The sequence below is a fragment of the Ovis canadensis genome, chromosome 12, assembly GCF_042477335.2.
Source record: "Ovis canadensis isolate MfBH-ARS-UI-01 breed Bighorn chromosome 12, ARS-UI_OviCan_v2, whole genome shotgun sequence".
In the NCBI taxonomy this organism is placed as follows: Eukaryota; Metazoa; Chordata; class Mammalia; order Artiodactyla; family Bovidae; genus Ovis; species Ovis canadensis.
Window position 1 is genome coordinate 70,711,968 of NC_091256.1, and position 12,437 is coordinate 70,724,404.

At 41.1% G+C, this 12,437-nt stretch overlaps 1 protein-coding gene across 10 annotated transcripts in view; it reads left to right on the forward strand.

Annotated features, from left to right (window-relative positions):
• The window catches only part of RASAL2 (RAS protein activator like 2), a 394,454-nt gene extending 385,205 nt beyond the window's left edge, over positions 1-9,249 (forward strand). For 6 of the 10 annotated variants that reach the window (XM_069546154.1, XM_069546155.1, XM_069546149.1 and 3 more), the window contains one exon: positions 3,503-9,249. In XM_069546154.1, coding sequence (XP_069402255.1) covers positions 3,503-3,667 — 165 coding nt within the window. In that variant the 3' untranslated portion in view covers positions 3,668-9,249. Of the gene's footprint in view, positions 1-1,088; positions 1,205-3,502 lie in introns of those variants that run through there. The other 4 variants (XM_069546152.1, XM_069546153.1, XM_069546158.1 and 1 more) reach the window with 2 other exon arrangements.
• The last annotated feature ends 3,188 nt before the right edge of the window (positions 9,250-12,437 follow it).

A 12,437-nucleotide genomic window follows, 5' to 3' on the forward strand; every position in this document is an offset into this window, starting at 1 on the left:
CTAAACTAGACAGTAGTTTGGGTCCATATCTCAAGGCAATGGTTTTCAAATGGTTTGATTCTATAGACTATTTTGGTGGAACCAGAGGCACCTTCCATAGATCCCTTTCTAGCTGCTCCTCCTGACCACTCAACAACAAGGACTTCTCTCAGCGAATGGATCAAATCACATACAGGCTAGCTAAATATCATAAATTACACTTTCAAACACAGGCATTACTGTATAGTAAATTTTAAAAGAAGGCTCACTTTGGATCCCTAAAGCACACTTGAAGAATCCATTAGACCACATTTTGAAAACCATCGAATGATGCCCAGCACAGATGATAAACACTAACGCTAGCTTTTTCAAAAATTATAATCCGCTTAAAAGGAAGGGGATTCCCAATTCCAGCTGCTGTCTCACTGACACATTAAAAATCTTTTTCTAGCAAAAGACTGTGAAAATCCTTTGGTGTCCTTTGTAACAAATGCCTCTTTCTCTGAAAGAATAAGTAACTTAACATCTTAAGTGTTTGATGGAGCAGAGCAACCCTTCTGGCATCATTTGCTAGAATAAGGACATGTTTGGGGTGAAAGCTTCCCAGCTAGGTAATGCACACTTCCATGCCCCTGATATCTGCCTTGGTGCCACTGGCAGTTAAAAAAAATTTCTAAAGTGAATTGCTTTCCTTATAGTAGCATCGGGCCCAACACTTCCCAAAACAACCCAGTGAATGGGTTTCCATCTCTCTCAGCAGCCATGTGCCCCTCCAGATCAGGCTTGTCCCTGAATTCAGCCTCTTCATCTCCTAGAGTCAGTTCATGCTCCACGGCCCCCCTGGGGTCAGCCAGCTTCTAACTGGACTGGGAGATGATGAGTATTCCCCTAGTGACCCTGTCCTAGGAGATGAGATCCTGGTGATGGTACTAAGGGGTCATTTGTTAAACATCAGACCAGGGACTGTGCCACCTTCCACCCCATCCTCCCTCCTGCTCCCGGGATCTCTCCAGGTGACTCAAATGGAGAACAGAAAAGGGCATCCTAGGAGAAGCGAACAGCTGCCTAGTTACTGTTGCAAGTGATATCTCCACTGTGTTAAATTACAGGTCATAAATGGAGATGAGATTTTGCAAACAGGCAAGTAACCCCGTCCGTCCGTTCTCTAGCTGAGCAGTTCCCAGCCCTGGCCCAGTGCACTGGCCTCCTACACATTCCAGCTCCTGCACTCCCCACACTCAAAGCCCTTCCTGTCAGGCCGGAACTAGATTGCTCTGCCGTTCACGCCAGGCAGAATGAAAATGTCCAGGCATCTTTTGCCAACTGAACTTGACTTTCAAAAGTCCCTGTTTGATTTTTTGTTTGTTTGTTTTATTTTGAAAGGTTGGCACTTGGGAGGGAAGTTACAAAAGGGAGTTTGTCCACTTGGAAGTTTTCAACTGTTGAATAAAAGGGTTGCTTGACTTTAGTTGTTACTCTTGCACGAAATAAATATATACAGCCATTCTTAGCCTTCTTTTTGACTCTTTATGAGTCAAATAATTTTTCATAAATGCCTAATTTCTTTGGGTCAACCCTAGAGAATCTTTTATTCCTTAGAACTGGGACATTATAATTTATCCTAATACTGAAATACCTTCTTTTTTAATAATTTTGAGATATTACCAGTCTTTCTGCTCAGAGATCATTTCTAACCATAGTAGGGGGGAACATCATATCTGGTTCCCACCCCCTTTTCCCTGGTAGTCACTGGCCAACCCTTACTTCCTGACTTTTAAAAGATCTAAACTTGCTACCTCAGTAAACTCCATTGGCAGTAATTTTTTTTTTCAATTATAATGTTTTTTTAAAGCCTTGTAGTTCTTTATTTCTTTCAAGTTTTGCTTATCCTTAAAACAAGTTACCTTCCCAGAGTATAAATCTTATGCTAGATTTGTGATTAATTAATAATGCTTATTTATATATATATATCTTACCCCCTGAGTTCTCTATCAGGGAAAGGAAAAAAAATTTTATGATATTAACAAGTGTGAGCTAGTTTTTTTTTTTTTCATTTTTTAAACTGTGACCACCAGCCCTGCCCTATATAGATTCCTACGCCACCCCCAAAAGCAGAAGATTAAAGGGAAGCCTTACCTGATGCTACTGTTATATTGGGTTGGCCATAAAGTTCATTCGGGGTTTTGTACGCTGTTGCCGAATGAATTTTTTGGCCAACCCAACAATATATGCTTTCTCCCTAAATGTCCCCTGAGGGCAGTGGTCTTCCTTCTGCATCTTGGGCAGCATATTTCCCTGCAGAGCAGTGCTGCTCACAGCCGTGTGGAGCTACTCCCATAACAGCAAGGAATAGCCTCCATCACACGGACATTTGTGTGTCCTCTCTAACCCTGACCGTGACTCTTCCTTACCATGCTTTTCCCTGACTAAATGAAAACAATCCCTGGGTAGGAAACCTGTTTTTGGCTCTGGGGGGTTGTTCCTCACATGTTTTTGGTTTTTTTTTTAATTAGTTGTTTTCTGAAAAATGGCAACTTCATGTAGGAAAGGTTCTAGAATGATTTACCTAGCTGCTGAAGCTAAGATTAGGATTTCTCTCCTAGTCTTTGCAAAACTAATATTATTTTGATGGGATGATTTTTGTTTATTTTTTTTTAATTTAGATGAGTCTGCTTTTCTCTGATTGCCATTTTGTTCCTTCATTTTTTTCTCTTTTTTTAATGCGTGTATTCAACAGTCTTTGGTTCCAAGATATTGGTTCGAAGGCTTTTTTTTTTTTTCTTTCTGAGATTCAAAAGTAAAATGAAAGCAGTCTTCCTTATTGGGTAGCTTTCCTGGAGTACCTCTGAGCTGGAATGAGTCTAGGAGCTTGTGTTCTCTGTTTGTTTCCATGTGTTATGTTTTCGGCATCCCCCTCCGGCCACATCTCCCTTCCCACATTCAAATAACCCCTTGGTCTAGCTTTTGGCTGCTCCTCCCCCTCTCGCTGTCGCATCCTCACCTTGTCGGTGACTATAAACTGCCACCACGTACTGTTTCAGTTTTGAGCACCACGTGAAATCTTTCCACATGTGACCAGTGTGCCCCTTTGGGGGCTGAGAACCCATAGATCACATGCCCTTCTCCTCTGTGAAATGAAACCTCTGGTGCTTCTTTCTTTGCCACCTAATTCCTGTGTTTAAGTTTTGACCCAAAGCACTTGCTACAGCAAAGCAGCTTGACACCTCTGTCTCATAGTCTGAATAACACATGGTGTCATTTTTATGTGATGTCTTAGGGTCCCAAGGGGTGATGAGTAACAAACCCTGCAATGCTGAAGGGGAAAAAGAAACACAAACCCATTGGGCCCAGGGGAAGCTGGCCTGACTCGGGTGCAGAAAGAGGCAGAGACGTTCCATTTGTCTGGGAAGCATCATGTGCACTGCTGTTTGATAGAAAGCATTAATTAGAGCAGTCATCTGGTAGAGCATTACGGCGCTGGCCCACATGGAGCCAGAATAAAGCCCCGTTTGGTGTGTTGTAGGAAAAACGGATCGTGTCACTGGATTCGGCCAACACCAGACTGATGAGCGCGCTGACCCAGGTGAAGGAACGGTACAGCATGCAGGTCCGAAATGGCATCTCCCCCACCAACCCCACCAAGCTTTCCATCACGGAGAATGGTGAATTCAAAAACAGCAGCTGCTGACGGACGGGCCTCACAAATAGACAGACTGTGGGAGGAGACAGAAGGAAACGTCCCCACTCTCCTGTCCCCAGCCCTCTCCCCAGCCCCACCAGGTTTACAGAATGCCTCTGCTTCAGAACAGCAGGCTGGCGAGCAAGTCTGGACCGAAGAAAGGAACCTTGTCTTTCAGGGCATAAGGCTAAGACTTCCAAGGTCGATGCTTCCCCCACCCCCACCCCATGTCTCTATGTACATAGGGAACTTAGTTCTGGGCCATGTACAGAAAATACCACTGTAATATACCCAAAGGAAGTTAATAATGTAGATTACCTTTTTAACTATTGCTATTTTTATTATTGTTGTCCTCTTGTTGAAAGCACTGCAGTTGTTAGAGGAGGAAATGTAGGAACTATGTACGTGAATGAGAGATGAGCCCAGCTGCTCAGTAGGTAGAGACCACGCATCTGTCTGATAGAGCACACGGACCGCGACAGGACATGGTCAGAATGAATTTTTCAGGGATTCATCTGCCAGGTTAAAAGCCCCGCTCTGGTTCCCTTGTCCTGTAGGAAAACATGCAAATTACCAAGATCCAAATGAAACAGTTCATCCCACTGATCAAGCGGGACTGGTTCTACATGGACAGCTGATCTGACTTGGGACACACTGTTCCAGAGGACACAGATAAGAGCTGTTGCATCGAAACCGGACTCTAGGAGGGGTTTCTGTTGAACTCCTGTTGATGTTCATTTCCTTCTGTCTGTAAGCAGATGGAAATTTTTCCACTTTAGGTAGGGGGCTTTTTTTTTTTTTTTTAACCCCAGTTGTAATAAAAGGTGTTCTTTTTCCTCTTTAGAGTTTACAAAACTATAAATATCTGTGTCTCTAGAAACCATCTTCATCTTCACATACCCACTTGCCCTTTCCTCCCCTTTGGTGGGAGCAGTCATCACCAACAGGGTTTACTCTCCCCTGGAGAGGTTATTCAAATCTACTGTCCATAAGCCATCCGAAAGAAACACCCTTTCTTCTGTACAGAAAAGGGCTAACCATATCATACCATAGCAGGAAGCTCTGAATAGTTCCTATTAAAAATTTTTATTCTATTTGTAAGTTACAACTTTGGTTTGGGATAAAGATTTTATCCAGTGTACTAGCAGGTCTCGGGGCAGGGTAATTTTATCTCAGTCTTTCACTTTTAAATTGCTTCTTCTTTTAAATTTGGACAAGAAATCCAAATCGGAAAAGTCTCTTAAAAGTCATGATTACTCTTAATGAAAAATAAAATACTGAAAGTGGGAGGACAGCGTATTCCAGCTGTTATTCCCATGCTCTTTGTAGATTTGGCAATAATAACCCAGTTTCACTAGTCGTCATCCATGGCTTTATTGTAGGACAGAACAGTTATGGAACTTCATTTACTTCCTTTTTTTTTTTTCCAGAGGTGTGAAACGTCATCTTAAATGCAACCTTGATTATCAGAAGTATGAAATGTTACAAGTTAGACAGATAGTATATAGACAAGTATATATACACATATATTCACACATATGTACATATAACTGCACAAATAGGAAAAGTTCCTGCCTTCTATGCTGTCGGATTTAATGTTACAAGGAGTTAGAATCTCATTAAGCAAGATCTAAGCAATTGCTTGTATTGAGAAAGCAACCACATTTCTCAAATAAGTTAATGATGTTTATTTTAAATGATAAACTTTAGGGAATTTTTTTTTTAAGGGAGAGGTGGGAGGGGGAAAAAAAAAACACCCTAGGAAGCCATATGCATGGAGTAAGTGTTTCCACATAACGGAATACTTAGAACTACAAAGGGGACAAGAGAACATTTATCAGGTCCCCTTCTGGGTGATGCCCCAACAGAGTCACCAAGCTTCCCTTTCCACTGTACTGCAGACTTGCATTCTGACCTCTTAAACACTGCTCTCCAGTAGATCTTTGTGTTTGACCTTGTATCTCAACAACCTCACATGGCCCCCGACTCACAGTCTTTTGAAATATGTCCCCTCCGTAACATTCCCATTTCTGCCTGTCGAAGATCTAAAACAGGAGCTGCCTGGTGTGCTTATCTGATCTGCAGACATCATCCCACGTGTTTTAGCGCTTGTGTATTTTCTTGACCCCTGGTCATGATTTTATAAATTCTTATCCCCTTTCCCTCCAAGTTGAGGGCACACTGTGGCCAAAATCACTAATTTGAATAGGAAAAAAAAAAAAAACCCTACCAATTCTGAAGTAGTGCTCTGTGTTGGGGGAGAGGGTGTGTAAACACAGGTCTGTTCTTGTTTGTGACTATTTTCAGCTCTAGCCATTCTGTATAAAAGCCTTCAGAAAACCTGGTAAAAGAATGGTCAGTTTCAGTGGCCTTAAGTATAGTTGGTGATGTCTTGCACTGAGGTTTGGAAGTTCTTGGGTAGTGTTTATGGAGACAGAGGTCTGATAAACTGTTTTGGAGGGTTGGGGGAGACACACAAAACCAAATACGTTTTTGATGGATGCAATACATCTTATCAACATTATGTGAACTTCTGGGATGGCTGCCTCACTTGGAAGATTAAATGCCCAAAATGTTTGTATACGCAGGCCTCTGTTATTATCAGGTTATCTTGAATGAAGAGGAAAGAGTAAACACAATTAATAAAATCAGAGGTAAGCTAGAAGTTCAGTGTAGTTGCCAGATGTTAAATTTTGGATTGTCCTTTGAGCTTATTCCTGTCTGAATTATTTTTTCTGAGTATTTGTTTAGAGAATGCTGCAGTCTTACAGAACTTATTCCAGAAGATGTTTTAAGTATGGAAAAAGTCAGCAACAGCCAATAATTTTTATGGAGGTATTGCTCAATTGGCTTTTCTTCAGCCCAAACAAGTCCACACCTCTGTTTTACTCAGAGGAGGTGTGTGTTTGAAGAGAAGCAGGTGGATTAAGATAGCACATCTTGCACGCCTTCTAACACCCAACACATCACTGCCTGATGGGGTGCAGCGGGGACCAAGGCTGGAGTTTGGAAATCAGATGAAGTGCTGGCAGAATGCTTGTCTAGCTGACAACCAGACTAGGCCATTAATAAGGACAACATTGGCAGGATTTAGGGAAAGAGCAAATACTTCCCTTTTATTTTCACCAGAGCAATACGCTTTCTGGGCTGAAGCAGCAAGAAGTAATAACATTTCCTTCAGGTCATCGCATTCCGAGTGTCTGCAATACAAGCCCTGATGGAAGGGAGATTGTAGCTAGGTAACTAAGACAAACACTTGAGCACTTACTGTGTTCCAGGCACTGTTACCAAGGTTCTGCTGGGCTCCAGGGCAGTCTGTTGTGAGAGAAGTGTGGTAAAATGAGGTCATCGTGCTGCTGTAACTTGGCTGTTTGCACTTGTCATTGAGTTGGTCAGAATTAGCTTTCTCTGGTCCACTTCTACCATGCCCTGTGATGGTCCTGGACAAGGAAAGAAAAAGCAGGATTAACTATCTAGGACTGCTGTATGCCCTTGAGAATCAACTTGACTTTCGAGGTAAAGCTTTCTAGATCCTAGTCTGTTTACAGATCTGTAGCTCTGCCGACCCTCAGTTCTCTGTCTGGCCTCAGAGGTGCACTGGGTTGAGAACAGCTCTTTTTTGGAAGCCCCAGAGCAGGACCATTGCCGTCAAGTGAGTTTGGTTACAGTTTGTCCTGCCTTCCATCTAGGTTCAGTTCTAGTTATCTCCATTTTGGAGTTTCTGAGAAGACTGGTTGTGGGACTGAACTTGGGGAAGGAATCCTCCTTGGGATGACTGCAGGCCTGTGTGACCCTGACTAGAGTTGACACCAGACTAGACTTGTCACTGGGCCGGACTCAGCGGCTCTGGAGCCCACAGCTTCCCTGTACTTTCAGCCGCTTCTCTGGGGGCCATCTTCTTCACATCAGGAGCTTTCTTCTTCATTTCCCCTTCCCTTTTTCAGATCTGATAGTGAAATCTCCTGTTCACTTCAGCAATAAATAGTTGCCTTCCCACCCCCTACCTGAGGGCCAAGGATTTGGGATACTTTGGTTTTTTAATCAATATGTCCATTGAAAGGGCCTATTTTGTTTCCTTTTTTAAAAAGCAAGGTGTGTTGGGGTGTTAAATTTTTAAGTAGACTCTCTTTATGTGTTTGAGTGATTGTTGTTAGTTCTGGAAGCATTCTCTTGTCATGACCCAGCTTTGAATGCTCTTGAGTTTAGGAGGGACAAAAGTGATGAAATTTGCCTGAGGTAGAATAAATATCTTATGAAGAGTGAAAGAACCTGAGAAGATACATGATCCAAAAGGGGCTAGTGCACAGCAGTCTTCTTCAAAGCCCAACAGGTTCAAGGAAACAGGAGGATTTATTATCCTTTGCCCAATCTCAAAATACATGAGATACGTAGAAAGGCAGTTTCTATAGAAGCATGACATGGGCACCCACGCAAAACACATGATTCTTAGGGCTTCCTTTTTCTGAATGTTAATCCATCTCATCAAGCAGTGATTCCCAAACGTCTTGAGATTTTTAGATTTTATGCCCTCATCTGTCAGATTGTATGACAGTGGTTCTTTCCTCTTTAAAATGTACCATATGTGTTATATGTATATATGTTAAAGTGACTTGAAATTGACTTGGTTTGACATTGTCTCAAGAACCCAAGATAACGTTATTGATACCTTGGGAAGTCATAGAAATAAAGTTGAATGTCACTGATCTGAGAGTAGAGTCCAGAAAGAAGTAGCTTTGGTTCCTGATCCGTTTATCCTCAGGTGTTTGAGTAAGGCTTGGCCATGAGCCACCCAAGGAAAGCCAAGTGGTGGTTTGTGTCCATATTTCACCATGCATTTTAATTTTCTCCTCAGTTCTCAGTGTTCATTGCCTTTGTTTTTTCCCAGGAAATGTTTTAGTTTGAACCTTAAAGCCAGATTTATATATTCTAAAAAGATTTTCTCAGAAACTGTGTTTTAGGAGGCCTCAATCATCTGTGTGGGATGTACAAAAATTTAAGAATAAATATCATTTTTATGTCATTTCTACACTCCCAAGGGAAAATTTCAATTCCCAGTTCACCAAAAGGTTAAATACTAGTTGATTCAATGACCACTATCCTGCAGAAAATTTGAAATAGTAAAGGTTAAATTTTGACTGGTGCTTAGACATTTCCTCATTGCATTAACTCAAGCAGATAGCAGCATATTAACCTGAATCACACCTGTAAGGAACTTACCTTCTAAATTTGACTTTGTTCTTCATCTCCAGGGCCTTAATAAGAGTGTGTTAAAACACATTACTATTTTACAATGATAGCTCTAAATAATTTATTTTTTATTTCAAGAAAGAGAAATACACGTTAGAGAAACAAAACCCAAGATTTTATTTTATTTTTAAAGCCATATTTTTGTGCTAGTAGCACTTAGATTGTTCCATATGTGAGATCCATATCAGCATTTCATTACCTGGGTTTGTTCTAAAAGAAGATTTATTTTTGTTCTGTGAATAATTTTTGACGGTTCTTGTACATGTACAGATATAGATACGTTTGAGGTCTTTTATTGATATTCCTATGAAGAATACAAATAAACTTTAACTTTAAACATTTCAGACTAAGGTTGCTACTGTATTTGACATATTACTATTTGATTTCTAGCATGTCATCTGGGTGATTAGGACACTTGGAGAATAAACCAGTAACAAAATGTATGTAGGAATATTATGCTGAAGGTATATTTTAACATGAAGAACAGCGTGTCTTAGAATTTCCCAATTTATAGGGAAAAAATATTTAACTGAAGGGCAAAGATAACATGCATTGTATTGTAATAACACCCTTAAAAAGCTTCTCATTCTGGAAAATTTGAAATCTCTTTACCAGCTTGTAACTGAATAGAAAATGGAAGGATAACCCTACTGAGCACTCCAGACCAGTACTGGCCTCTCTTAATTCCTCAATAGATTAACAGGGTTTGTTTCAGGGTTGTGTTGTTTAGTTGGGACTTTTTGCTGTTGTTGTTCTTATTTGCTTATTATTCTCAAGGTTATTATTTCCACATTACCTTCATCTCTGCTTACCTATTTCATTCTTTAAAACCCCAAGATGCAGGTCCCGTAAGCAGTTTTCTTACATGCTTAGTTCTGAAATTCCACCAGTTAGCCTCCTCGCATATCTAGTTACTTCTATTCTACTAGGAATTAAAAGACTAAAATTCACTCAAAATCCAGAGAAAATTGTGCAAGGAGATTCCAGATCACAGTAGATGTGTTATTTTTTGTTCACTTCGAAGCCGACCCATTTCAATCTGAATTGCTTATGACCTAATGTAAGGTTTAAGACATCTTGGATCTGAAAGATCAAAAAGGGAGAAACTATCATTGATGCTATCTTGTAACCTTCCAGTCTTAGCCCTTAACTGTCCACCCATCTACCCTTTATGTCCAGCCATACCCTTTACTTTTCTTAGCTTCCTTCCAGCTACCTGCCTTTTGTTGTTAGTGCCTTCAACAATAGGAAAGTATATAAATCAAGTTTGTTAGGCCACCACTCCCCCCACCACACACACAAAAAAAGTTTAAGGATAAAGGGGCCTAAAACAAATGACTTTATCAAGAATTCTCAATCCTGACTGTTCATCAGAATCACTTAAGATCTTGAAAAAGTGAACGTGGAGATGTGCCTTTAGGCCCTCCACTGAACAATTAGATGGAAACTCTCTAAGGACTGGACCAGGGATTACCCAAGGGATTCTAAATTCAGCCAGGTTAATGACCGCTAGTCCATATCTTGCTCTGAGCATGGTGTGTGTGACTGTTACAATGTTCCTTCTGTCACCATCCATGGCACTGGGTAAGTTGGCTATAGGTGTTTTTTTTCCTCTCCTGTTTGGGATGTTAAATGCTGGTAAAAACCTTGTCCCTGCCAATTCCATCCTTTAAATATGTGATAGAAATTCTCTCTGTTAATATAGGATAGCCATATTCCAACAAAAGTGACCAAAAGCTGGAATTTCTCATCTTGACCCCAATTTTCCCATTATTGGTTTTAATTTAAAGTAAAACGTAGATGGTTTCTGGTTGGGAACCCCCCTGACCCAGAAAAGGGGGAGGGTACCTTGACTTTGGTAGATTTAACACTCAGCACTGCAGTCTTATTACTTGAACTTTTACTAAAAAAATTTTATCCGAGGCCGAATTGCATCATTTGCACCTGTTCTTCCTTCAGTGAGGGCTTCCCTGGTGGCTCAGACAGTAAAGATTCTGCCTGCCGCGCAGGAGATGCAGGTTCAATCCTTAGGTCAGGAAGATACCCTGGAGAAGGGAATGGCTGTCCACTCCAGTATTCTTGCTTGGAAAAGTCCATGGACAGAGGAGCCTAGTGGGCTATAATCCATGGAGTCACAAAGACTCGGACACGAGTAAGCGACTAACACTTGCCTTCAATAGCAAGATGCACCAAAAGCTCTCCAGTTTCCTCCCCACTACCAGGCAGACACATGTGTGCCCATGTACATGTGCGCACACAGACAACCGTTCTTCCTAGAAACTTCCATTTTTGAGATTTTTTTGAATGAATTGCCTGGGTGCTGTTTCTTTGGCATGTGAGTAAATTGCAGTAAGCTAACAGATGGATGTCAGTGTGTTTCCTTGTCTGTAAAACTGTGATTTTGGCTAGATAGCCTACGAAGAACTTCAGCTCTGACATCTTATGATTATTATCTGGTATCACTGAAAAATGTGCCGTTAGGTCATATCTGAAAATCACTTTGGGGCTTTTGTCACAACATTTAGAAACAGTCGTCACAATTTCCTGTCTCACGATACTTTTAAAAAATAGGAGAGGAAAAACAAAAGCCTGGAACAAATGTATATGCAGAACAATAATTTGATAATAATAATATTTAATGTTTATTGAGCACTTCCTATGTGCCAGACAATTTGCAAAGCACTTTTTTGTGGAATATTTCATTTAATCACATACCAACCGTATGAGTTAGGTACAGTTGTTCCTAATTCATGAGGAAACAGAGGTTCAGAGAGAGAAGTTTAGGTGCTCAAGGTCACACCACTAGCAAGTGCAAAGCCATCATCTAAATTTGGGTCCTTCTGACTATGCTGTATAGATTTTTTTTCCTAAGAGCTCAGGAAAAATGTTAGAGTAAGAAAAGATCCAAGCACGTGAACCAGCCGTCATGATGAACCAGAGCCAGAAGGATGGCAATGGCAACAGACAAGCTCATTTTCCAAGACTGTTTCTCCATGTATTGGCTTTGATGGGATGGCTTTGCATTGTCAAGTCATCTGACTGATCAGAATTAGAGGACAGAAGTCTCACCTCACTCAAAAATTGGTCTTTCATGTCCTCTGGGTCCATCAGAACTGGGATGAGAAAATCTGCTTTGAGGATTCCAAAGAGTTGCCCTGAAAAAAGAAAGTATTACCTGGATCAAGGCACATTATCTCATTGCCATTTGAAAGCTTCACATTCTTAGCAGTCAGGGAGTGCCCACTGGACACCATAGAGGCTACATGGTGATTTAGGACTTTAAAAGGAGAAGAAAGAAACCAGCTAGTGGCCAAAAGTAAAGAGTCTCATGAGTGGAGTAACCGCTGCTCTCCTCCCATAACCTGGCCACCCTCAGGCAGTTACTTTCTTTACTCTCTCTTCTGTACTTTCCTTCTTTTTTAAAAAAAAAAAAAGTTTTCTTTTTGGTGGGTTGGGGGCATGCGCTGTGCAGCTTGTGGGATCTTAGTTCCCCAACCAGGGATCGAACCCTGGACTGCCAGGGAATTCCTGT